The sequence below is a fragment of the Phoenix dactylifera genome, chromosome 16 (assembly GCF_051530095.1).
Source record: "Phoenix dactylifera cultivar Ajwa chromosome 16, Ajwa_hap1_PhDact_Kaust_v1.1, whole genome shotgun sequence".
Classification (NCBI taxonomy): Eukaryota; Viridiplantae; Streptophyta; class Magnoliopsida; order Arecales; family Arecaceae; genus Phoenix; species Phoenix dactylifera.
In genome coordinates, this window is record NC_143205.1 from 21,706,403 (window position 1) to 21,734,280 (window position 27,878).

At 38.7% G+C, this 27,878-nt stretch overlaps 1 protein-coding gene, 1 long non-coding RNA gene and 1 pseudogene across 3 annotated transcripts; 1 reads left to right on the top strand and 2 right to left on the bottom strand.

Annotated features, from left to right (window-relative positions):
• Positions 1-5,749: 5,749 nt before the first annotated feature.
• On the top strand, positions 5,750-8,105 carry LOC120104281 (uncharacterized; annotated as a pseudogene). The gene is made up of 2 exons (XR_015974127.2): positions 5,750-5,951; positions 6,437-8,105. The product of XR_015974127.2 is annotated as an uncharacterized LOC120104281 (transcript).
• Positions 8,106-11,058: 2,953 nt separating this feature from the next.
• On the bottom strand, positions 11,059-26,661 carry LOC103705502 (ras-related protein RABE1c-like). Its single transcript, XM_008789233.6, has 8 exons — positions 26,500-26,661; positions 22,519-22,591; positions 22,323-22,423; positions 12,163-12,228; positions 11,954-12,051; positions 11,809-11,871; positions 11,626-11,718; positions 11,059-11,518 (listed from the first exon to the last, which is right to left on the bottom strand). The coding sequence occupies exons 1-8, from the start codon at positions 26,570-26,572 to the stop codon at positions 11,435-11,437; spliced, it is 651 nt and encodes a 216-aa protein (XP_008787455.2). The 5' UTR covers positions 26,573-26,661; the 3' UTR covers positions 11,059-11,434.
• Positions 15,141-22,316, bottom strand: LOC149751172 (uncharacterized). Its single transcript, XR_016398616.1, has 2 exons — positions 15,681-22,316; positions 15,141-15,425 (listed from the first exon to the last, which is right to left on the bottom strand). It is a non-coding gene; the product is annotated as an uncharacterized LOC149751172 (long non-coding RNA).
• Positions 26,662-27,878: the final 1,217 nt, after the last annotated feature.

Sequence of the window (27,878 nt, forward strand, 5' to 3'; positions counted from 1 at the left end):
AGTGAGTTTCAATATTTTCAAAAAAAAAAGCTTAAACTAAACTATTTAAATTTAAAATGACTGAAATACCTTTGTGAGGAGATATGGAAAAAAAACTTTATAAGGATATAAATATAAATAGCAACTTGCAAGAGTATTCATGCAATTTTATATATTTAAGAGGGTTACACTTAAAAATTTGAATAAAAATGATCAAAATCAAGCAAAGATACTTCAATTGATCGTAATTAAAGAAGGTGATAAAAAATAATTTATATTATTATGTCGCATGATCACATGTTAATATCAATTCATACACTATAAATCATGTTACTTTTATGAAATTCTCACCTTAATAAACAAACAACAACTCAATATTTATAAATCACTAAAAATATTTTACTGTTCTAAGCATCTAAAATTAATCTAAAATCACTATGCTTTAATCTTTTAAGAATAATAAAAAATATATAGATATCATAGACTCAATAATAATTATTATATCAAAATTAAATAAAAAAATATGATCAAAATGATCATCTAATATTTCAACTTGACCGTGTTAAGATATTAAAAAAAGAAAATTGACAGTATGACTTTTCCTTTTTTTCACTTGTCAATCCAACCGAATCATAAAGAACTTGACAAGTTCCAACCGATTTTTGATTATATTTTTAATAAATTTTTTGAATATATATTCTTATAAATATGAAAAAAAATTTGAATATGCTTGCAAAATTGTTATTTATATGTATATTCTTTTTTTTCTATATATCTATCTGTAAGGGTATTTCAGTCATCTTAATTTTAAATTATTTATTTTTTAAATACATTAGATGGTAGAGATGCGTATAAAAAAAAAAGAAAAAAAAAGGGTATACAGCACAACAAATATTCTATGAAGATATACATATAAATAGTAATTTTATAAAAAAAATAAATTTTAAAAAAATTGTATATTTTTGTAATTTTTATTTTATATATTTATATTTGCGGGTTATAGTACCATCAAAATTTCATTTGATCTGCTTCTTGTCGTCTCATGTTTAGCGTTTCGAAAATCCAAGCGTGTTCGCATCATTGTTGCTTTGCTGCCGGCGTGAATAAATCTCTGTTTCTATGGTGGCCCGGGGGAGAGCGCCCACTAGGCTGTAATTATTCGACCTGAATTATGAGAATAGATACCTCTCTTTCATGCAAGGACAGAGGCGGCCATTACCCTTTTGTTTTCTATCTGGATTCTGCTCAGCCTCGTTCTGAAACTGGTGAGCTGTGCCACAGTACTCGTCGTCCTCGTCTCATAATAATTTAGGGGGGGCCCAGGTGCAAGCTCTCGGGTCCTCCATGAGAACGTTGCCGCCAGGTATACTCACAGTGGGAAGATAAGATTTTTTATCGATAGTTTTGGTTGATTTGGTCCAAACCTTGTAAGATAACCCATCTATATCTACAAACTGCATCGATCCCTGAGTAACATATGGGATAGGAAATAGAACAGGAAGTTGGAGTAGGGATTGGCAGCCACAAAAAACGAGTAGTACATGATGTCACTTTTCTTTCCTCAAACATGAAATGCATGTTTCTTCGGTATTGTACTTTTTTTTTTTTTGTCATGGAAGAAGAGAGAATGTATTAAATGAAGTACCCAGCAATGGCATATGACTATGTAAATACGGTCAAAATAAAAAAATCAATTGATTTTCACTGCACGACCCCGTCAAAACATTGAAATATTTGGGTTAGGTTTCCAGATGCACGCACTCTCTGTCTCTCCCCTGCATCTATAAATCAGAGTTGGGGCACGCGCACTCTGTCTCTCCCCTGCATCTATAAATTAGAGTTGGGGCGTAAAAAGCATGCATGACTCGTTCGGTCCGTAGATCGGAAAAAAAGTTGATATCTAAACATGATTGGTTGAAAAATAACATATTTCACAATAGTTTATATTTGATTGAGTACCTATTTTTTTGAAAAAAATTTGTAAAATACATGCCATACTTTTAGGAGTGGCAATCGGGTCGGGTCGGATCATAAACGAGTCGGGTCACATGCAGGTCGGGTCAGAAAATCATAAACCTGAATCCGACCTGTTTATTAAACAGGTCAGAAATTACAACCTGAACCTGACCTGTTTATTAAACAGGTAACCCGACCCGACCCGTTTAACCTGTTTAATAAACAGGTAACCTGTTTATCCAACTTGACCCGACCTGTTTAACCTGTTTGCCCAACCTGACCCGTTTAACCTATTTATACCTGTTTAACCTGCCCAACCCGACCTGTTTAACCTGCCCAACCCGACCTGTTTAGACCCGTTTAACCTGTTTAGACCTGTTTAACCTATTTAACCCGTTTAACCTGTTTAAACTTGTTTAACCTGCCAACAGTTAAACGGGTTAAACGGTTTAAACGGGTCAGACATCTAAAACCCGTATCCAACCCAATTAATAAACAGGTTAAACGGGTCGACCTGTTTACGACCTGAACCTGTTTAGGCCAAACCCAAACCTGTTTATGGCGGGTCGAACACGGTCGGGTCATATTTTGCCACCCCTACATACTCTTACCATACTATCTAAAAGTTTAATGGCAATTTTGAAAAAAAAATATCCGAATTTTCAGCCGATGTACATGGATTTTTCTTTTCTATAAAAAATGAAAATTTTATTTTTTTTCTTTAAAACCTCCAACAAAAAATATGATGTATTCCTTTATTTTTCTGTTCACCCTACTTTCCTCCTCTTCCCACTGGTCGGAAATAAGCAAATAGTACCCATTAATTGATTGTAAAGAAAGGTCACACATTGTACACCTAGTTTGGATGTTAAATTCTCTAGCATCATTCTTTGGGATTCTTTGCTAGCCTTTAAATCAACGCAAAAAAATTTTATCCCTTGCAGCATCGTTCTTGGATGGAGTTTGTTCAATCCAAAATGAGTGATAAATTGCTGGACCAATTATTATTCATTTATTGGATCCAACTTTTCTCTCATGCTTTCAATGATGGAAGATAATTCAAGCACACATTGTATATGCTTACAACAAGTACATGAGCATTTGCTTGCCTCCTCTCATACAACTTCACAAGCTAATAGGTCAAGGCTCTTGAATGGAAATCTTGGATCATCTGGTTGATCTGATCAAGATATTGTTGACAACACAATCTTGTCTCGCGAGATTTACGGATCATTTTTAAATAACTAATAGAGATTGATGCGGGATTTGCACCCCGTCACCAGCAGAGTCCCCACTGATCCGAGCAGCGGAAGAAAAAGTGTCCCTCAGAAGGTATTGTCCGCTTTGGGTCCGATTCGGAGGTCGAGCGTACTCGGAGCCCTCCTCACGGCGCCTCACGGTTTTGCCCTACAAAAGGCATCTCCTAAGGGAAGGGTTATTGAGCCCCCCATTATATGGCACAGACCTTCCCGCTACACGGTCGATGTGGGACTAAATTCGGGGAACCCCCCGTAACACAGCCCCCCCAGCGGGGAGGTCCTGTGCCCGGGTCGGCTCCTTACTGGATAGGCGGAGGGCCGAGGCCCTCCTTCTAGCGCCATCTGATGCGAGATTTGTACCCCGTCACCAGCAGAGTCCCCACCGATCCGAGCAGCGGAAGAGAAAGTGTCCCTCAGAAGGTATTGTCCGCTTTGGGTCCGATTCGGGGGTCGAGCGTACCCGGAGCCCTCCTCACGGTGCCTCACGGTTTTGCCCCACAAAAGGCGTCTCCTAAGGGAAGGGTTATTGAGCCCCCCATTATATGGCACAGACCTTTCCGCTACACGGTCGATGTGGGACTAAATTCGGGGAACCCCCCGTAACACAGCCCCCCCAGCGGGGAGGTCCTGTGCCCGGGTCAGCTCCTTACTGGATAGGCGGAGGGCCGAGGCCCTCTTTCTAGCGCCATCTGATGCGGGATTTGCACCCCGTCACCAGCAGAGTCCCCACCGATCCGAGCAGCGGAAGAGAAAGTGTCCCTCAGAAGGTATTGTCCGCTTTGGGTCCGATTCGGAGGTCGAGCGTACCCGGAGCCCTCCTCACGGTGCCTCACGGTTTTGCCCCACAAAAGGCGTCTCCTAAGGGAAGGGTTATTGAGCCCCCCATTATATGGCACAGACCTTCCCGCTACACGGTCGATGTGGGACTAAATTCGGGGAACCCCCCGTAACACAGCCCCCCCAGCGGGGAGGTCCTGTGCCCGGGTCGGCTCCTTACTGGATAGGCGGAGGGCCGAGGCCCTCCTTCTAGCGTCATCTGATGCGGGATTTGCACCCCGTCACCAGTAGAGTCCCCACTGATCCGAGCAGCGGAAGAGAAAGTGTCCCTCAGAAGTTATTGTCCGCTTTGGGTCCGATTCGGGGGTCGAGCATACTCGGAGCCCTCCTCACGGCGCCTCACGGTTTTGCCCCACAAAAGGCGTCTCCTAAGGGAAGGGTTATTGAGCCCCCCATTATATGGCATAGACCTTCCCGCTACACGGTCGATGTGGGACTAAATTCGGGGAACCCCTCGTAACGCAGCTCCCCCAGCGGGGAGGTCCTGTGCCCGGGTCGGCTCCTTACTGGATAGGTGGAGGGCCGAGGCCCTCCTTCTAGCGCCATCTGATGCGGGATTTGCACCCCGTCACCAGCAGAGTCTCCACCGATCCGAGCAGCGGAAGAGAAAGTGTCCCTCAGAAGGTATTGTCCGCTTTGGGTCCGATTCGGGGGTCGAGCGTACCCGAAGCCCTCCTCACGGCGCCTCACGGTTTTGCCCCACAAAAGGCGCCTCCTAAGGGAAGGGTTATTGAGCCCCCCATTATATGGCACAGACCTTCCCGCTACACGGTCGATGTGAGACTAAATTCGGAAAACCCTCCGTAACAAAGATATTATTTGTTAGCTATTATGCTATATCTTATTCAAACAAAGATGACACTGCTCTGAACTGGAGCTTGTCCCAATGATTTTATACTCCTATGCCTAGCAACAAAAAATTTTGGAGGGATGAAAAGTTACAAATCTAACATAATAGTTTATCAGGCTCTAACTGCGGTCAAGTCATGCTGCTAGTTCTCTGGGCTCATGTCAAGCCTTGAGTTTGCTCTCCTTTTTAGCTCATACCATGGACTCACATGTACATGTGATTATCTATTTTTGGCCCCTACTTTGCCAAATTCTATCAAATAACCCATAGAACTCTAATTAGGGAACCATGAATAAGTTTTCTATCATGTTCTTTCCAGCAAACCTAGAATGGTTTCATAATCTTAGCATGGTTCTAGAAAATGAAAATAAGAAATCATAGCTAGATCCCTCACTAAATTATTGTTTCATTTACTTAACCTCAAATTGTGGGAAATGAAAAATATTCACGATATATGCATGAAATTGCAAAAAAAAAGTTTATCTTTCATGTCCTATACGCTAACCACAAGATGGTTCTCCAATTACTATATAAAATATTTTTTGAAAAAAAAAATTATACAAATTAACCTAGTTTGCAAAGCTTTGGATCGAAAAACTTTTAAGAAAATAATGCTTGCTGGTCGGTAAAAAATATTATAGGACTTTGATTTCTGCTTGATAATTAAACTGAGAAAACAGTTTTAGTATTAGAAAATAATAATAAAGGACATTACACAGTGCTATTGTATTATCAAAAATAAATATTATAAAATATTTTTAATTTATAAATTATTTATTTTGACATTTACTAGATAATATAATAAATAAAATTCTTTATATTTATTATAAAGCATAATAATATTTCTATAATATTATCAAATATAATATTACCGGTTCCGGCGTCGGAGGATCAGTTATTACCGGTAACCGGAAGCGGAGAAAGGGATGCCTTTTCTGCAGTTCTCTTCGTCTTTGTCGCCGCTATTGCTGCTGGCCTCGTCTCGAACAGATGGCGGGGGAGATGAGTCCGCGTCGGTTCTGGAGGAATGCGAAGCCGAGGATCTCCGTGGGATGCTCTTTATGTTCTCTGTGAGATGTTTCCTTTCGATCTTGTTGCTTTTCTGCTGCTGCGTTACGAGGTTCCTTGTGTTTGACTTGGTTTAGGTTCTGCCCTGTTTTCTTTGCTGAATTTGATTTGGTTCTTGATCAGATGAAGGTTTATAGTACAAAAGTTACGGATTTCGTCTCGTACTTCGTGCACTTTGCCTTCCATTCTTACAAGAAAAACTTCATGTTAGCAAACATCAATAACCAGTAAGACGTTTCCGATTTTGAAAACAATTTGAATTATGATATTGAAGCTAGTGATCGTGTCAGGTTTTGATTAGTTTCCTTTAGTAGATTCACTTAATTTTTGACTACATGAAGGACTTGCTATGAAACTTTTAGATCTTAGCCCCAATTCCTCAAAGAAAACCTTACGCTAACAAACATCAGGAACTGCAATAGACCTTTATTATTTTTGAAAACAATTTGGTTCCTCAGTCTGAAATTAGCAGCTGAATTTGAACCAGGTTATTCATGTCATTATATTTCTTCAGAGAATCTCTTCTGTTTCCCCACTAGACCGACGGGGTGGGACCACAAACTGCCATGGCCCGGCAGCTTTAATATCAGGCACGGGCTCTCGTCCGTTAGTGCTGCCAGGGCAGTGTATTCCTGTCATTCTCTTTGTTTTCAGTGATGAAATCTTAGATGGACCAAATCCAGCAAGCAACATGGAGGATTCTGCTGATGCTTCTTCCCTAAATCAGCCCTCCAGCGTGGGTGGATTGCCAAGGTTAAGCTTAAACTTCAAAGATATTGGTTCTGTGATCATGCTAGCTGGTTCTGCAAGTAATGCCAGTTTCAGGATGAAGCTGCATTCATCTTTAGAAACACAGGCCCGTTTTTTGATCAAGAAATGCCGCACGCTGGCCGGCATAGAGAGTCTACTCATCATAGTTCAAAAGGCATTGGTCGTGTGAGCTCCTTTCCCGTCTACCCTTGATGCATCAAGGGTTGTTGCACTGTTGGACAGGTCTGTGAACCCGAGGGGTGAATCTTTGGATTTTGTTGCTACAGATCTTTGGCAGAGGCTCTTAATTCGAAAACCATGTTGGATGAGTTTTCACTTGAAAACAATTGCCAGCCATTGAGTAATGAGGACATTCGACTTCATATTTTCACAGGCTGATACTCTAAGATGGAGAGGAGGCCTGCCAAGTGATGCTAACTGTGTCTCGGCTTCTGGCATTCATGGTAGCTGCAGCAGCAGCTGCAGCATCAGCATCGACTGCAGCAGGAAAACCAGTTAGTTCCCTTGAACTCCCAAGTTCGGAAAACTGGTTGTCTTTGAGTAATGTGATTGTTGATACTCTGCTATCTGTAAAAGATGGCTTTATGGAGGAAATTGGAAATGTGAGAACAATGCCTCATAAAAGAAGTGCAAATGAGATACAGGATGAGCAGATTTCTGCACGAGGTACCAGTGCTATTGAAGCTGCGATATCTTGTTTGGAAAGTATTAAGGGGCTTAACATGAAGTTTTGTATATCTGGATGCCAAAGAGCTCTTCCAGCTGCTAAAGAGTTTCACCTGAAAGAGTTGCCTGCTTGTTACCCTACTACTTTGCACAAGATACTGTTAGAGAAGGCTTTACAAGTGTTTCACTCAACGGTTAGGGGACCAGCTGTGCACTTATTATCAAAGAAGCTGGAAGATCAATGTACATCAATATGGGAATCTGGAAGGCAGCTATGTGATGCTGTTAGCCTGACAAGGAAACCATACAGACATCAGAGACATGATAATGACACCTAGTAATCACCGTCAGAAGCAGTTTAAAAGCAACACTTAAGTGGATATGTTTTTCCTCATGCCTGCGCTTGCAGTCACTCAAGGCGCCTTCAAGATCATTCTTTTGACTTTGATAGTGCTAATATCACATCCAGTTGTTTTCAGATTGCGAGAATCTCCTTCCAACTCTTGTACATCCTAGGGGAGGCAATGCAGGATATCTTCCACACAACTCCTGGTGTATGATGTGCCTTGGAGGTGCAATATATTATAAACCGTAAAAAGGCTTACTTCAGACTGGATTCTGCTCTACTGAAAAATTTTATTTAAGTGGGCAATGTCACTAGTTTTTTACCAAAAATACTTAAGATAGTATCAAAAATATCAACAAATATTTCATATTCAGTTTTTACCGTATAAAACAAGTTTTTTAGTTCATACTAATTTCTTAAGATAGTAATTAATCTCCAGGTTACTTAAGATGGATTTTGCTCTTCTTGAGAAGAGAAGTTATCTACCCATTACTTCCCCAAACTCAATAATGGGGCAACCAAATTGAAGATGGACACCATTGATCATGTTCTGTATCAGTGAAAATGCCCAGAAACAAAAAATATATTTTAAAAAACAATTGTAATGATATGAGATAATGTTTCTTAAGCAAAAAAAAGAACATGAGATAATGTTTTGCTATGCTCCAAGCATTAAAATCTATTAATTTTCGATCTATATATATGTTTTAACATATATAGATCATGATAATGTTAGCATGTTAACATAACGGAAGCCACCCCTTTTTGTGTCTATATGATGTCGAGGTTAGAGACTATTAAAATACATGATTTTTTATTTCTAGATATTTTTAGTGGTATAGATCATGAACAGTGATGTGGATCTTTGATTTGGATGCCCTATTATTGATTTAGAGTCAAGAGGAGAGAGGAACAAAGTCCATCTCAATTTACTTTATCTATTGAGATTTTGATATTAAGATTCCTGAAACATTAACTGAGATCGTGACATATCTTAACCTTGTCCTTTTTGCCACGGCGAGATAACCAAGATCTTGATCCATCTTGGAATCAAACACCCACAAATATGGCTAAGATCTGAGTCTCAAAGCCTTGATACCATGCTGATGTTGCGCGCCAATATGGCAATAGCACAATATACTCGATACCACACCGAGCATGCCGACTATCATGGAAGGTCTTTCAACTAAGCTGCTGGATTTATTCTCACAAGATTAGGCATCTGAATTTTATTATAAAGAAAGACTAATGGTTATGGTTGTTGCTTTAAAGTATAGATTTTCCATTTCTTGGATGAATATTTTGTTTAATGTTAACCCACTTTTCGTGGCATGTAGAGCTACCAGATGCATATGTAGAAGGATGAATTTGGGGAGCTGAATGAAGTTTTGGTGGTTTGTTGTGGTTCAGGAACTAACACAGTGTGATACCTGACTGAGCTGGAAATAAATTAGCCCAATGAACAGTCCTTCATAAGCTTATGAAGAGACATGATTTAAATTATCTCGATAAGATTGAAGTAAAAACTTCCATTCTCAGCTGGTAATATGCACATAAGAAATAAATGCATCCTGCAATGGCTATTTTGGGTTTCAATTTCTAATTTTATTTCTAATAATGTGCCTGGCACAATAAATGTCATTTTAATGCCAATAATTGTGAGATTGTAGGAAGTTTTGCATTGGCTCAAGCTGCTTCCAGATTTATTGTCTGCATTCAATATTTGTTGTTTTGGTTGACATTATAATCATTCAGACTTTATGTAGTTCATGTCAACCTTTCCTTTAATCACTCTACTGCACGCGCAGGTGTTGTCGGGTTGACCCCACTTCAGTGATGGATTCTTGTATTTCAGATGCATGATCAATCACCTGCATACACTGTTAGAGTTGAATGCAGAACTCTTGGGCTTGAGAAAATATCAAGATTTTGATACATTGTTTATGTCGTATGTTCATATGCCAGCTGATAACCTAGTCTTGTTCTTTGGTTCGAACAATAAACTTATTCTGTTGACGTTTCGAACAACCGAACACTGAACTTGTGCTGCAACTTTTCTGTTTACCTTGGGGCGGACCACATCTGCAGACTGCAGCCAATAGAGTATTTCTGGCTCCTTTGGGCTCAATGAGTTGGATTATGTGCGTGGTTGAAAAGAGCCTTGTGGTCTGTTGATTTCCGAAGAATTGTTAAGTTTTAACGTGAGCAATAAATGCCACATAGCTTCTCTGTCAAGCTTTCATCCTTTCCTGGTTTTAGAGGTCAAACAGGGGCTTAACTCGATCCTTTTCAGCATGATCTGAGAATATCACCTGGCATTCGGGGACATGCCTATTGGTAGATGTATTTCCAGGAAGCATGAAAGTAGAGCTCTCATATCCCTTTGAAATGTCTCATCTTTTTTTTAAGGTTAATGACAAAATATCAGATAATATTCATCTAAATTCGCTTCTACATCTGGATGCACAAATATTAACATCTGACTCATGTACATTTCTGTATTTATATTAAAAAAACAAAAAGCAAATGTAGTTTTGGGCATACAAATATCTGATTGTTGTTCATTTCCAAATTTCTTTCCAGGCCTTTTTAATTCCATATAACTCTTACAAATTCTGAAGAGTTGTGAATATCAAAGTGTTCAAATTTCTTTTCAAATGGCATCTTTAATTTGGTGATTTTACCCTTAATACTCAATCTTTTAACTGCATGTGTAACTAGAGTTGGTAGGATCAACTGAAAGTGTCATGTCAGATGCTGTAATTTCTTTATTATTCTTTGTGCAATTAATTAGTTGCAAAAAATAATAAAGATGGAAACATAAAATGGAAAAATTAATTACTTAACTCTATAATATCTGATCCATATCAGCAATTGATGTCGATTTCATATTCCTAGCCACATCATAACAACTACAGATGCAAATTTTAGCATCTAATACCTATATTCATATTCACTAAATAAAAAATGACACTTTATGGATGTATTGATATTCAGTCCACTCCACACTGATCTACTCTCAGATCAATTGAAGATTCAACAAAAACAATGTTCCATGCCTACTTAGTTGAAGTCTTCTAAAGAAATTTACTCCAAAAATTTGCTAGATTCTTTTGTAGTGGTTGCCTGATTTAGGAATTTTCTTTTGCCCCTGATGTAAAGAAACTTCATGGTCAACATAGAATTAATAAAGCTAAGGCAGCCAAAAGATTCGCACTTACACATTTTATCAAAAAAAAAAAAAAAAAAAACCAAACAGAGTTCCATCACTGCATCCAAGATATAGTATCTGACAAGAAAAGACATTAGACATGGGCGTCCAACCATTACAGTTAAACCAGCGGTATTTTATTTCTTCCTGGACATATATTTCACTTAGATAGAACCTTTTGCTCCTCAAAGTCAAAACCATACTTAAAGAGTGCTGCAAAAGAAGAGAGGGAAGAGGGAAAAAAATAGCAGTAATAAAAAGAGCACAGGGAAGGAACAGGTAGCAACACTAGATGCCAGCACGGTATGATCATTTGTGCAATCAAACTCAGTTAACTGATGTGAGCATACAACTCTCAGACTGGTTAAATGACAGTAGAAAAAGGTGCTGGCTATAATGCCTCCGTTGTACCGGACAGCTTGCCCCAACCACATGAGTAAGCACAGGTGCGCAAGAAACACCAAGCAATCTCACTTTGCTTGATAAATCATTCAGGAACCACAGCAACTTGATTTCTGCTCAGCAGCACTGGGGGCAGCGGTTGCATCTTGTTTACTGATTTTAATGGTTTGGGGCTGCAAAATGCAACAATATTTAAAATGGAAAAACAAATATAAAAATAGAAAGAGACAATGGTTCAAGATCTCAAATCTTCATTTTATATTGTAGAGGGCATGTATACCTCAGCTTTAGAGTCGCTCTCCACTAGTCTTTGCTTAATCTCCCTAGCAATTGAGAAGAAGACTTGCTCCACATTGAAGTTTGTTTTTGCACTCTGGATGTAATGGCATTGTTGAAACAAAAGGAATTAGTGCTACACTTCAAGATCTCTAAAGGAATTTATGTGAGACCTATATAAACTTACAGACTCAAAAAATTTGATGCCATACTCATCCGCTAGCATCTGGCCCTGTGATGTAGAGACAGCCTACAGGGGAAAACTAAATCACAACCATGAATGCATATATGAAGATGGAAGCAGGTCAATATTTGTCTTAAATTAATCATACCCGCTTGCTCTCATCCATGTCAGCCTTGTTGCCGACCAATATTTTGTTAACATTATCAGATGCATGCTGCTCAATTTGACGAATCCAGTTCCTAATGTCTAATGTCTGGATCAGGAGAAACAACCTAGAAAATATATTTTAATTATAAACCAGAAAATGTAGTTTAAAGAGATGAGGCCATGAACAGTGGTAAAACTTGATGTGGATACTGTTGAAGGAAGACTCATCAGTGACATCATAAACCAGTAAAATACCCATTGCTCCCCTGTAATAAGCTGCAGAAGAACCAAAAAATCAAATATAGCATGGGAAGGAGAAGATTAGGAGTTTAAGCAGATGCAATTTCAACATAAAAGCCATGTGAAATTTCAAAACAGATATACTCTATCAAAATAATTACATATTCGAGTTAGTCTATTATTTGATGCAAATTAGATATATAAATACTTTTGGAAAATTCAATATATTGGATAACTAAACAGGATGCTCATGTGTGTGCAAGAATGTTTCCATGTGCATGTGTACGAGATAAGCACACATTTTTGTTCAAAAATGTTTACATGCACGGACAGATTAGATACAACAGTTCAAAAAATTGTTCGCATGTTGCACATGCATGTTGCATTCGCACCAAAATTTTTGTTCTCTCTCTCTCTCTCTCCCTCCCTCCCTCCCTCCTTTCCCCCTCCTCTTCTCTCCTCAGACTATTCCCCTCCTCTTTCCGCTCACCACTAAAAACCTATACCTCTTTAACTTGTTCCATCAAATCTCCCATAATGAAAGTGAGGCGAAGATCAGAACAGCAAGTGGTGATAGTTGCAGAAGCAAGCCCAGTGGCTGAAAATGGTTGGAGAAAAGCAGCCAGAATGATGAAATACATGGGTGAAAGTGGTTGGAGATAAGCAAAAAGAATGATGCACAGGTGGAGAAAGTAAACAGCAAGGCTATGGGTTTTGGTTGAAGGCAATATTTTAAAAAGCAGTTGCAGTCTACGGAAAATCAAGGAATCGCACAATGCATATAGTGTATGATGGCCATATATTCTGGTGCATATACAATTATTGTTTTAAACTATTTAAAAAATATATATTAATTAAATATAATAAACATAGCAATAGTACTAGTAATTTTTTGGATAAATCATAGCAATAATAATAACAATAACAAGTAATGCTAATATCTAATATCAATAAATTATGAGATGGACTTTGCTCCTCTTAAGAGGTGAAGGTATGTACTACTCTCAAGTTCAAAATTAACAATGGGTAATCCAAATTAAAGATCCACACAACTGATTATGATTTACTAAAATGCTTAGAAACTAAAAGTCACGTCCTTTAGTAGTCTCAAACCTATACATCAAGCGGGTCCAAAAAATTAATGGTTAAATTGATGTGAGAACATGTTTTACCATGATCTAAGTATTAAAATCTATTGACTTTAAATCTATATATGTTTTAATATATGCGGATCATGATTAATTAAATGAATTCTCAATTTAAATACTTCACCAGTATTTTAGCTCACTAGCACGGTAAAAACTGTCCATTTTGTGTTTGTATGATGCATAGATTAGTGACCATCATAATATGCGATATTTGGTTTCTATGTATTTTTACTGATATAGATCATAATCAATGGTGTGGATCTTCGATTTGAATGCCTCATTATTGATTTTAGGCTTGAGAAAAGTAGATACTCTCCTATCAAGAGGGGCATAGTAGCATTATTAACAATAGTATTCATATATAATACAACCAACTATTAACATTTTAACATTATTAACATAAATTATAAAATAATCAACTATTAACATTATTAACAACGGTATCAAGCCCATCTAAAACCTAAATTAAATCTGAACATCAGCTTGTACTTACTTCATCCACCCTGGCCCACATAGAGGGGACTGCATGTGGCTCCAAAACACCTAGCAGATCGCATATGTAAGCCACACAATGATAAGCAAGCTGCATATATGGCTACAAAATGCTTAGTGTACCCTTCCATATACAGTATGACCGCATACTGTAGTTGTACATAGGCAAGTGGTGGGGACGAGGGATCACATCAGCATAGGCGGGTGCATGTGTGGTGCCATATTTTAAAACACTGGCTGGAGGGTGTCTGGAGGAGGTTGAAGGAGGAAAAGAATAGAAAGGTGGTAAGTTAAGCAACAATGGTTATGGCAACAGCAAGCAAATCTACCAGAAAAGTAGCAGAAGTTGTTCAAAAGAAGGTTGGAAATATTTTTTAATGCAAACTGTTTGTCGTGCCCGAACCCAAAACTCGAGCTGGGCACGTGACATGGTTGCATATTCTGCAGGCATAGCCTAGAGAATAAGCGAGGCCTTCAAAACAGTATGATATCTCAATAAGGTAGAATAATACATAAATCATGTTCATTACTTTAAAACAAAATAAATTATTTTCACTAATAACAAATAATAGAAATGTCCAACTACAAGTTCCAAATACTCGAGCGGTATCAGAAATGCTCTAATTGTTCCACCTCTCATCGTTATTCCAAACATAGCTAAGATCTAAGCATCCTGAGGCTTTAAAAAGAGAAATAAAAACATGTGATAAGTTAACAGCTCAATAAGAATTTCTCCCACATAGAGATATATATTAAATAATGGATAAAGAAATTGTCTGACAAGTATTAAATCAAGATAGAGATATCACCATTATGAAATACATATTCAAAACATCTAGTACTTAAATTTCTCTATTTTTCATTACAGAGGACTAAATAATAAAAATCAAGCAAGTAAATTAATAACACCATATATTAATAAACAGCTCATTCACATTTATAATTCTATGTCGGAGATCCAATTCTGCAAATATCAATCAACAAATGTAATTTAATTTAAATTCCGCTTCAGGCTAATCACGACCATGTTTCCAGCCAGTAATGGGGCAACAATAGTGCCACATTTCCAGTCTATGATGGGGCAGCGATAATATATTTTTTCTGACTTCTAACAAATCAATAATAATAGCATATATCTAGCCGGTGATGGGGCAATAATAATGCCACATTTCTAGACTGTGATGGGGCAATGATACTAGCATATTAGCCCATAGCCCTCAACCATCCATACACATCAGGAGTGCATATCAAGTTTTTAAGGTAGTTTTGGCTTTGGACTATCCGCAATCATATTTCCAGCCTGTGATGCAGCAAAAATAGTGCCACATTTCTAGCCTATGATGGGGCAATAATAGAAGTGGTTAGTTCATCACCACCAACAACCATCAAATTATGAAATTCTCATTTATATTAATTTCATATATCCATCATGCTTACAATAAAGCACACAAAAATATTATCAAGTTCATCTACCCTCTATAATAAATATAACTATTTTAAAATGTACACTCATGCAAGGAAGAATGTGAAAGGGAGATTACTACCTCTGAGAGGGACTCAAATCAAGGTGTGCCAATCAGCCCCAAAATATACCTAGCATATCCAATCAAGTTGATATTAATCTTCATCATAATTATATAAACTAATTTCCTCATAAAATAGGAGAACTAACTCATCAATAATCAGTCACTTCACAAACATAATCAAGTCAATTAAATTATCTACAAATTTTTAAATTACAATTTTTTATATTTCTATCTTTGAAATTGATTATAGTCCTATGTTTTTGTTAACCTAACCCTATTCAAAGCTAAGTATTGAAATTAATTATGAAAACTAGAGTTTTACCTCGAAGATGTGATTAGCGTAAAACCCTACATGCTAGGCTTCTTGCTTGGAAGGTTGCACCCCTACACAAAATTAAGCCACCCAAGGTTAGGGAAAGAATTGATGATGAAGATGATTATAAAGTAGGGGTGTTGTTAGGGATTAAGGGTTGAAGATTACTCTAACAAAAGAGGGTCTTAGAGAGAGAAAGTAGGGAGTTCGGAGAAGAGTAAGAAGCGATTGATGAGGATCCCCCAAAAGGGAAAGAGACAAGACCAGTAATTAAGTCATTTACGAGGAAAAAAAGCAATCAGTAATTAGATGAGGCACCGACATCACTGATACGACACACAATACGATGAAGATTAGGGTTGATGAGGTGTTGCAAGGCTCAACGAGATGGCAATGGGAAGCTTGGCAAAAAGAAAAGCTAACTGGATTCGGCGGCCACAAACAGTAAGGAGTGAAGATGATGGAGATGAATCAGAGGTTGCACATGGCGATGAGGACTTGAGGGTTGTCTCGATGTCCCATCTAACCTGCCTTGTATGCCCGAATAAAGAAAGCAGACAAGGATGAGCAGAGATCGGGAAAAGTGGCCAAAGGGCGGTGGTTGCTTGATGTCAGTTAGCTCGGTGATCCAGCAAGATCTGAGAGAGGCATAGAAGAGAGATGGCAGTGAGGCTGAGCGGTGACAAAGAAGTCAAGAGGTGGTGGTGGGCTATGAGATGGTATTAAGAAAACAAGGGAATAGGGTGAAGCTGGTACAACGATGAACCTATCATAGATATGGTGACTGGGAATGCCGAGAAACCGGAGGGAGGAGATCGGTTATAGTGGCGCTCATTGACCGAGAGATCCGGTAGTATAGTGACTCAAAACAAGGGAGGAAAAAAATGGAAAAATAAGTCAGGAAAAAGGTGTTTCAACGATCAATAGGCGGAGAATGGCGATGAGGCTGGTAGCAGGGAGATTATCAGGGCTAGAAATTGCAGCGGTGGTCGTGCATCGAGGGAGGAAGGAGAGAAATAGCTGAGCAGCAGTAGTGGTTGCGCCCACCCATTTTCATCGATAGAAACCTTATCTATGATGTGTATTGGTTGGTTCAAGCATGCCACCCTTATCTGGCCATTCCATGGTCATTCCGCGGTCTCGACGACGATTTTGTAGCTGTTGTTCCTTCTCGTTCGCGAGGGGCGCTCTATTTCGTGCAGCGCCATTGAGACCGGCCGACCATCAAGTTGGGTTGGTACAACCAGGCCGATACCAGTTCTCACGTTCTCCCCTCAAAAAAAAAATCATCCTTGTAATTTACAAACTTAGACCTTCAAAAGCTAACGGAATATACTTATTTCTCTTCTCGATCTCGAGTTCCAAGTCCATGGTAACCAATCCTCTATGAAGTTGCTAAGTGAACCAACAAATCCACCATCATTTTCACTATCACTGATGCTCAGGTATCATAACATACAAATGGGGTCTGCTAAGATTATACCTCCAATTGGAGTAGAGACATGGTTTGGCCTCCTAATGGTACAAGTACATTACACCACTTCTTTCAATAAAACAAGCAGATACAAGAAACAAGTAGCACTAGGATCAAATAAATATGACTAGCTTCAAAATGATTCAGCCCATCACACTTCAGCTGCGCAACCCTAATAACCTACCAAAATTCTCTAGGTTCACTAAATGATTGCTAACAAAAATATTAGTCATATGTCAAGAAGATAAGGACAAGATTTTTTTTTGAAAATTCAAAATGAACCAATAGTCCAAGGTGAAATGTAATGGGAATCACATTTAGTGTAAGGATCAAGTGATAGTGAGCATGCTCACACTCACAGTTGGCGGAACCGTCCCAAACCGCTCGGTTCGGGGCGTCCCGAGCCATACCGATAGCAGACAGGGACGGTTCCAACAATGAAACTGAGACCAGCGACGGAGGGAGAGAAGGAAAAAGAGAAAAAGAGAGAAAGAGGGGAGGGAGAGAAAGGAAAAGAGAGGCCAGCCGGAGTCGGCTAGCGGAAACTGAGGAGCCGCCGCACGGAGGAGGCGGAGGCCGGAGAGCCGCCGCGCAGAGGCAGAGGCCGAGGAGCCGCGGAGAGGGGCTCCGCCCGTGCAGCGACTCTCCATCCCTCTGCTAGCTCTCTGCCAGCCTCCCTCAACCTCCTCTCTCTCTTTTTCTCTCCTGTTCTCTCTCTCTCCCTCGCCTCTTCAACTATGTCGATACAGGGCCGGCATGGCACATGCGAGCCGCACTGACCCGTACCGCTGGGCAACTGGTCCGGGGGCTGATACCAGCACAGCATATGTTGCTCACACTTGTCCAAATGATCGAAATGATCGACTCAACTTTTAAAATCATAAAATGAACAGATAGTAAAATTTTAATAGTATTTGTTAAGGATCGAAATGAATGAAATTCAAGATGAAGTGGAATGACTCTAAAATCATATAATTGGTTGCAATTATATCTTACCAAACCATAATATGAGGACATTTTGGTCATGTCAAAAGAAAGATCATAGGTGCAATCAACAAGATCTTAACAACTTATGGGTATAAGATATCCACATGATATTAATGGTTAAATCAAGCAATCCTAAGAATATCCCATCGTACCCTAAATTCTATCCTACTGACACTACATAGTTTAAACCCTAAAAATCTAAAACTTATGCTCTGAAACTATTTTTGTCAAAACCTAAACCCAAAACTCGTGTTGGGCACATGACATGTCCGCATAATCCATAGGCATAGCACAGAGAATATGCAAGGCATTCCAAACAATATAATATATCAATAAGGTTGAGTAATACATAAATGTGAGAACTGGTACTCGGCCTGATTGGACTAGCCTAGCTGATCCCAACCCAACTTGATGGTTGGTCGGTCTTGATGGGCGCCGCTCAAAACAGGGGAGCATGTGCCTCCCAGCTAACGAGAAGGGGCAATGGTTGCAAGACTAGTGCCGAGACCTAGGAACGATTATGGAACGGCAAGATAAGGATGGCATGTGTGAACCACCCAGCATCCATTGTCGATTAAGTTTCCATCAACAAGGATGGGCATATACAACCACTGCTCCTGCTCAACTATTTCTCTCCTTCCTTGATTTGTGACCACCACTACCATCCCCAATCATCTTCCTACTGCTAGTCTCGTTGCCGTCTTTCGCCTATCGACCGCTAAAGCATTGTTTTCTTTCCTTATTTTTCTATTTTTTTCCTCCCCTGTTTTGAGTCACTATACTTTCGGATTTCTCGATCCTGAGCATCACCCTACTGGCCTCCTTCCTCTGGTTTCTCACCATCCTCGGTCACCATAGGTTTATCGTCATACCAAATCCTCCCTATTCTCCTATTTTCTCAACACTCCACTACCTCATAGCACACTGCCACCTCTCAACTTCATCACCTATCGGCCTCACCGTCATCTCTCTTCCCATCTCCCTCTCTTAGATCTTGCCGGATCACCCAACTAACTAGCATCAAGAAACCCCTCTGGCAACTTTTCCCATCTCTGCTCATCCTTGTTTGCTTTCTTTGGCTGACATACAAGCTAGGTTAGATGGGATGCTGAGATATCTCTCGGGCCCTCATTTTTCTTATCACCACGTGCGACCTCCGATGCACTGCCACCATCTTCACTTCTTGCTAGCCGTGGCCGCCCAATCCGATCAACTTTCCTTTTTGCCAGGCTTCGTCACTGCCACCTAGTCTAGCCTTGTAGCACCTTGCCAACCCTCATCTTGGAGATGCTGTGTGTTGCATCAGTGATGTTAGCACTCACCTGGTTGCTTGATGATTGCTTTCTTTCCTCCCTCTCAAATAACTTAGTTACCGGTCTTCTCTCCCCTCTTGGAAGATCCTCATCAGTTGCCTCTTTACTATATTATTCAAACTCCCTAAATTCTCTCTCTAAGATCCTCTTTTGCTAGAGTAATCTTCGACCCTTAATCCCTAAACAGCACCCCTACTTTATAATCATCATCGTTATGAATTTTTTCTCTAACCTTGGGTGGCCTAATTTTGTATAGGAATGTAACCTTCCGAGCAAGAAGACTAACATGTAGTGTTTTACGCTAATCACTTATTTGAGGTAAAACCCTAATCTTCTTATTTAATTTCAATAGTCAGCTTAGAGTAGGGTCATGCTAAGGAAAATATAGGATTATGATTAATTTTGAAGATAGAAATACTAAAAACTAGAATTTGAAAATTTGTAGGTAATTCAAATAACTTGATTATGCTTATGAAGCGATGGATTATTAATGAGTTAGTTCCCCTATGTTATGAAAAAATTAGTTTCTTTAATTATGATGAAAATTAATATTAAGTTGATTGGATATCCTAGGTGTATTTCGGGGCTGATCGGCACACCTGATTTGAGTTTTACTACCTATCAAAGGTAAGAATTTTCCTTTTACATGCTTCCTTATATGAATGTACATTTTGAAATATTTATGTTTATTATAGAGAGCAAATGAACTTGATAATATTTTTTATGCTTTATTGTAAGCATGATGGAAGCATGAAATTAAATAAATGAGACTTGCATAATTTGAAGGTTGGTGGTGGTGATGAACTAGCCATGTTTATGGTTGCCTCATCATAGGTTGGAAATTTGGCATTATCATTGCTCTGTCATCAATTGAAAATGTGGCACTATCATTGCCCCATCATAGGATGGAAACATGACTTTGGATAGTCGAAAGCCGAAACTTTAAGTACCTGATACACACTTGATATGTATGGAGGGTGTGAGCTACGGGCTAATCTCATTAATATTGTTTCCCCATTCCAGGATGGAAAAATGGCATTATCATTGCCCCATCATAGGCAAGAAATGTGGCATTATCGCTGCCTATCAGAGTGGAAATGTGGCATTGTCGTTGCCCCGTCTAGGTTGAAAATGTAGCACTATCCCTACCTCGTCATGAGCTAGAAACGTGGTCGTGATTAGCCCATAGCTAAATTGAAACTAAATTACATTTGTTAATTTATATCTGCTGAATTGGTTCACCGATGTAGGATTATAAATGTGAATTAACAATTTAATTAATGTATGGAGTTATTAATTGACTTGATTGTTATTATTCTATAATGAAAAATAGAAGAATTTGAGTACCACGTGTTTTGAATGTGTATTTCATAATGATGATATCACTATTTTGATTTAATACTTGTTAGATAATTTTTTTATCCATTATTTCATATATGTTTGTATGTGTGAGGAAATTTGCAACAACCCAGGACCTCATACAAAAAGGCTAGCCGGACGGTGTTATTTGGTAAGTACCTAAGATTTACTCAGTACATAGCCGATGTGTGACAAGATACATGTCTGCACGAGTCCTCACATACTCTTTCTATTTACACATTGGTGTCCTCGCCAGGCTAAGGGTCCAAATCCATTCACAAAAAACAAATCCAATCACAAACACCATAGTCAACCTGTGGTTAGCCCAAATGGGCTTGTGCTGCAATATTCCCTAGTCCACATGGGCCATGAACTAGGGTTGCTCAGATATCATTTGTAACAACTCGAAATTCCAGCCAAAAAGGCTAGCCATAAAGTATTGTTTGGATTCCTTGGCCCTTTATAGGACCCAAGATCTACCCAGTGCATAGCCATGTGGGACTAAACACATGCTCATATGAGTCCTCACACTACTTCTGATATATCCTTCTGATACTTGGATCATTGATTTGTGACCTCGGTGTGGATTTCTGTTAACATTTCTAATGGATGCAGCAACACTGATGAAGAAGGTTTGAATTTGGAGAGTTATTGGAATAGCTATGCATACCATGTTGGCTATTTTTTAACCAATCCATGGACCATTGATGTAGCAAGCTTTATGTGGTATCTTAAGATTCTTAACATTTCATAATGGGTGCAACAACACCCATGCAGAAAGAAGTATGGTTTCATGCGAGGTTGTCATATGCATCTGCCCAGGGATTTAAATGATCCAACAGCCTAGGCATTTGACACTTTGTAGGCCTTCAAACAGCATGGCCACATGCGTCTAGGTTGAATCCTACTGTGTGCCTGGTCATCTAGTGGTAGTTCGCCTTGGAAAGATGCTTTGTTTGTTCATTTATTGAGTGTTAAATTGTTTACCTTTAAGTAAAAAAAGAAATATCTACTAGAAAACACATTCCTTAAATAATTGATGCTTTAACATGATATATTTCTAAGAGGCTTTAAATATTTTAAATCATGCACTAGAAAATTATTTAAGATAAAGTGGCCAAATCATTTACTTTAATATTGAATAACATAAATATTTAACCTTACTGTTTATCAATATCATAGCATTTGATGATCTTTTTACAAATATATGATCCTATATATGATTCTATATACAAAGACATGCAGTTTTAAAAGATATACATCCACACATGCTGCCAGCAATTTGGTTACACGCAATGCAGTGCAGGCAAATTTATGTAAGGACTAAGGACAAACAGATATACATCAACACATGCTACTAGCACATTCCTACATTAAGATATTTGTCGTATTGGACATATAAGAAAATGAAAATAATTGGAAGACAGTGCTGAAATATAAGGGATAAATGTAACCAGACAAAAGAACCTATTCTTGTCTTCTCTTTTGGTGGAATGCTACATATTTTATATAATATACCTGTTGTAATTGTACGGAAACGTTCTTGACCAGCTGTATCCCATATCTGCAACTTAATACGTTTCCCATCAAGCTCAACTGTCCTGATCTTAAAGTCGATCCTAAGTAATATAGTACTCAATATAAGAATTACAGCATCAAATATAACCAGGCATAGCTGTGATGAAAAATAAAATAGGATTGCACAATTACACACCCTATTGTGGTAATAAAACTAGTGGTGAAAGAGTCATCAGTGAAGCGCAAAAGCAAACAACTCTTTCCAACCCCTGCAGAGAAGTTTCAGTAATTCATATAATCACAGGAACAAGATAACAACAAAGAATGTATGAGTCTTGCATACAGCATCTAACCCTATGTTGTTAGTTAAACATTTAGAGAGGTAAACAATACAAGGGACTAGATATTAAAAAATAAAGCCATATATGAGATATCATACATGACAAACCAATTTGTTAGAATCTCAAACTGTTACAGAAGTTTAGCCAAGAAATTTAGTTGATGAGCCAGAGAAATCAAATAAGTTTTAGATATAAAAGTTAGAAAAAAGTTCAAAGAATACAAGCATGCAGGTTAGGATCATATGCAAATGAAAACAAGCAAATAAGTTGTCTATAGATTGCTCCACTCAGACAAACAAAGAAGATAACAAGTCTATATTTTCTTTCCTGTTTTCTTTTAATGTAAGTGTTTATTTGATTATTAAATAAATTAATGGTCAAATAGTAAACACCCTCAAAAAAAGGAGCAAACCTAGTCTTAATAAAATAAATTCTGCTTTCTATGACAAAAAATAAAGGGAAATGCCTTTAAATTGATGCATTATCATTCCACACAATTCAATAAAAAAATATCCTGGGGACATGCTTCAAAAAGCTCTAAAACTAAATCGTACTGTTAGTACTGTACCAGCTTGGGATGCTGAAACCATCCATACTTGTCAGTATCGATAGTTCTTCATTCTTTTTCATATTGGTGGCACTGGTATGTGTCACCAGTACTAGTACTATACCAATACCATACCGTTTCGATGGAAAAACAGTACAGGGTTCGGTACCAGTTTTAAAGTCCTGTTAGGGGCTATAAACAATATGTCATATCCTAACAACTCAATCTGAATAACAAACATAATCAGGTCTCGATCCCCAGAAGTAGGACTGTGTGAACTTATTGGATTTGGATCCTACGAAGGATCTGATATTGCTGAATTGAAGTGGACTATTTTTGGATTAAAAAATAACTGATATTCACATAAGTTGTTGAGTTACTCAGCACTAGATAAAATAACACAAATATGATATGTTACAAATGATTCAAATTCCTAAAACTTGCTAAGCACATTAAACATTTTTTGTGGCAGGCCAATCATACTAATAACCAACAGCATAGCCAAACCTAGATATGAACCTTATAAGTAATTTAATTTTGATTTGGGTTTGGATCCTACACTATTAGATATTTAAATCTGGATTTGGATCTTAATTTCCTTCATCTATCTTGGACCATGACCTTACATGAATCCAACTCAAACCCAGCTGATTGACATATATCCAACCTGATACCAACCTAACTGAGCTCCAGGGTGTCCACAAAACCTTAACTTTGAAACCCATAATATTCTAAATACAATAATTGATATGTCCATCAACCATAATCTGCTAATTTAAGAATTATTAATTAAGATTGAGAACATTATCATCTAGACATTTAAAGAAACATTTAAAAAGATATATGAATGAGATATTTTGCCTCCAGCACGTTGAACATTGGACCTCATTGGGAGATATTTTTCGACGGGGCATCCCAAAGAGATCCTGGAGAGGGTAGAAGTGCACCAAAGAAACGAGGCAGGGCCAGTATTGTGTTCCTAACACAAAAAAATGGGACATTATACCATTCTTTCTTTTTCCCTTCTAGGTTGCCCTATCTCTTCCTCTTCGGTTGTACTTTCCCTTTTCTTCCATTCAACTTGCCCAACTCTCACAAATTGGTAGTGGTTTTTCAGCATTAATCAGTTGACTGCTTTTTATATGACCTTTGCTTTTAGCAGCTGATGTTTGACAACAATGATTGCCTCACCCGCCATTTTATTTATCAATTTTTTCTCTTTTTCGTTAAGAAAATACATCTTGTATGCTAGTAAAGAAAAAGAAAGACTCTTTCCAGAAAGACAAAGTCCGAAAGATTTTCAATGATGCTGTCAGCAGTGGTCTACAATTGCTGAAATGCAAGAGGCCTCACCAAGTGGACAAAATCGGTGTTCCCAATAACCAACTGCACTCAACTTGCATGCTTTACTCGCTCATCTAAAAAAAGTAGACACCTTGTTGCAGCCAGCCGACAAGAAAAAAGTGACGACCACGGGCCCTTTGGCTATGAATTCAATGATTTAAGGGCCCGAGGAGGAAATTTCGGAAAGAAACCCTACGGGTTGGTCTGGTTGTCTCCCCGATGGTGGCTGGGCAGGCTTCGGTTCAATCTTGCCGATTCCACCTAGACATGGCTCAATAGAAGGGGTAAAGTCAAGTGTTCTAAAAAGAAAACTCTTAGTGAACTTTGGAGCTTGTTAGAATGAAATCTGCGATTTGACTTGATCCACTAAGCCCAGAGGATTTTATGGCTCACCAAGGTTTTCCTTCATAACTAGACGGAGATTTCGTTTCACTTTATGTGGGGCATACTTTCTCTTTGATTGCTATTTGGGCACATCTCATTCTATGTGGCAATGGATTATGATAACTCAATCTGAATAACAATCAAAGACAACTTACTTCTCATGGAAAGAAGCAACGCTATACACTTAACAAGTTACTTTTCAAACCTCTCAACAGTTACATCCCATTCATGTTCTGTTTAGCTCCCAATTCCAGGGAAGTCATATTACTTGCGTGCTTCCCTACCCAAATCAAAGACAGCTTATCTATCTTCTACCACATAAGCCTCCAAACCTGGTCTTGAATGGTCCCTGTACTAAAAATAATGAGGAGACAAAGTCCATTTAAAACAGCTCTGCTACCACTTAATTCTCCATCACTAGTGCTACAAAGTCTGTTCTCATAAACTTAATAGGGAGTCATATATTCCACCAAAAGGAAAACGGAAGATAAATAATTTTACTATTATAGTATCTACAACTGTGCCATCTGTTGAAACCACTTTTTCCACTGAGGACAGTTCTCCTTACCAGATTGCAAAACACAAAGCCATTTTGGAAACGTGAATAGTCAAAATTGAGAAGCATGGATAAAGCAAAATTATAAATTTTATTCCCTTTATCTTCTCCCCGAATCTATAAATCCAAATCAAACAAGAGGCATCCCTAATCAACAAGAGGCAGCTCTACTCCTGCAGTATTGCATTCAAGAATTAAACCTCCTGGAAAAGATCTTAGCCTGACTTTTCTCCAGTCCTCCAAAGACCTGACTTTTCAGCAGTAAGCTTCTCCAACCACATTTTTCAAAAGAAAGCAGGGCATCCAAACAAACCCTTAATAGTCACATATTTCACGAGGTCAAATTTTATATCAAGTCACTGATGAAGTCGTGCTAAACCTTGGACAAAGATCACTCCTCAACCTCTAGTCAACCACATCCCTCAGCCTTCTGTTATTCCAAACGCCCCCCTCCAACATCTGCTACACTAAAATAATCCTCTGCTCTATCCTTCACTTTACCACTCAAACTCAAAGACTCTAACCCTCATCAACCATCCGATCAACCCAACCTTCATCCCCTAATCTTTAAGAATCCATTCAAAATATTTCAACAATCTTTAATGAATTGCGAAAAGAATCCCCGAATTCAACCCTTTTCCTCGTCGAGTTGAATCCAGAGCCATCAATCGTTCGTTATTCCTTTAACTTAAGACATTGTGGTTCCCAGTTCTTTGAGGAAAATAAATCAAATCAAACAAATTAAGGAGGCAACTAAGATTACGACTCAAAAAACATACGTTAAAAAAATATTCAAGAGACGGATTCAATTCAAAGCCGACCAAGCCCTCGTCCAAACCTCAAGAACTTTCGCAACAAGAACGATCAAAGATGAAAATATAATCAGGAAACAAGGAAACAATGATCGGATTGTAAAGAAATCGAAACAACTAAAACCTAATTCCCATCCGATCCAAGAAGAAAGAAGACAGACAAGATCGGAAAAAAAAACAAAAAAAAACTTGCCGCTATCGCCGATCAAGAGGAGTTTAATAAGGTAGTCATAGTCCGCGCGCGCCCTTGCCGGCGGTGCCGCCATCTCTTCTCCTCCGCCTCCTCACCCGCCCGGCACCAGCCCTTCCTCGCGTCCGCCCGTTCTCCGTTCTCCGCCCGGCTCCCGGCTATTTGAGTGGAAGAGATCCCAATTTATAGTTTTTGATTAAAACGAACCAATCCCCCCGATCAGCTACCAGCTGTCCCAGAGAATTCCATGTTATACCTCGCCACGTGTTGCATTTTGCTCACGCTACAAAATCGATCCGCATGCCACGTCAGTTAAATCATTTATAGGCCGACACGTCATTGATTAACGTGGAATGCTGTTCGGAGGAAACAGCCGTACTCGTACGAATATTATCGTACGGGCCCGAAATAATTTTAAGCCGGGACAATGGAAGTCTCGAGGAACACTTGTAATTCAGATGTCCTATGTTTACGTTATTCTTGGGGTGTTTTGCGCAAATGATGGTTTTCGTCGTTTTCAGAGGAGAGCTTTAACTAAATGGCACTTGTAAGATAAGTTACGCGCCTGTTTCGCCAGGTACAACGAACGTCGATGAGAGACGTCACAAGGGTGACCGCGTGATATGCTATCCTCCACGTGGATTTGATGGGTTTTGCCGTTTGGGTTCGAACATGGAGTCCCAAATGATGTCAGAAGAATCGCTCTCTGGCTCGCAAATCATCGAGTGTCGAGCTTTTGATCTATGCGGTCGTGGGTTTTGTAAGACATGGGCTGGTCAGGAATAAAGCCCAAATGTGTGGCCCATTGATGGTGTTTCAGAAAAGATTGGCTATGACTAAGAATATATTGCATGTATTCAACATGATCACATGTGTAATTATGCATGAGGTTTAGTCTTAGAGTTCCATTGGATTGTTGCAGCTAGACAAAGTTGTGATCGAATCCCTAAGTCTCATGGTACACCACCAAAGATGTTATTAGTGTCCTACTTGGCACCTTGTAGAATGAATTTCTGTTTTATAAGAAAATTAAAGATTGCAACGAATAGAGTCATTGATCAGTAAAGCAATCTTTTGATTTAATATTCAAGTTGATGGTAGAGTGAGAGGTGATGTTGAACGGTATAAGTTGATTTGAAAATGTTTTTATCCAATTGATTGATGCTTCTTAGAAGATCGCCCAAAAAAAAAAGGAATGGAAACAACAACATTGAGAGAAACCTTTTTTGACTAAATTTTTGGAAGTAAGGTTCATTGGAAAGCTTCGAATTCAAATGATTATGGTCTTTTTTGTGCATTTAAGACATGTTTGGGTAATCGAGTAGGATCGGATTGAATTTTCTACTAGATTCATGGAGTAGGCCATTTTTTTAAGTATGGCT

Bases quoted from the DNA above. Each gene is read 5' to 3' on its own strand.
- LOC103705502 (XM_008789233.6), bottom strand. From the start codon at position 26,572: ATGGCGGCACCGCCGGCAAGGGCGCGCGCGGACTATGACTACCTTATT. The intron at 11,872-11,953 runs GTATGATTAATT...TTTCCCCTGTAG, and splicing joins ACATGGATGAGAGCAAGCGG to GCTGTCTCTACATCACAGGG. The intron at 11,719-11,808 runs GTAAGTTTATAT...CATTACATCCAG, and splicing joins GCATCAAATTTTTTGAGTCT to AGTGCAAAAACAAACTTCAA.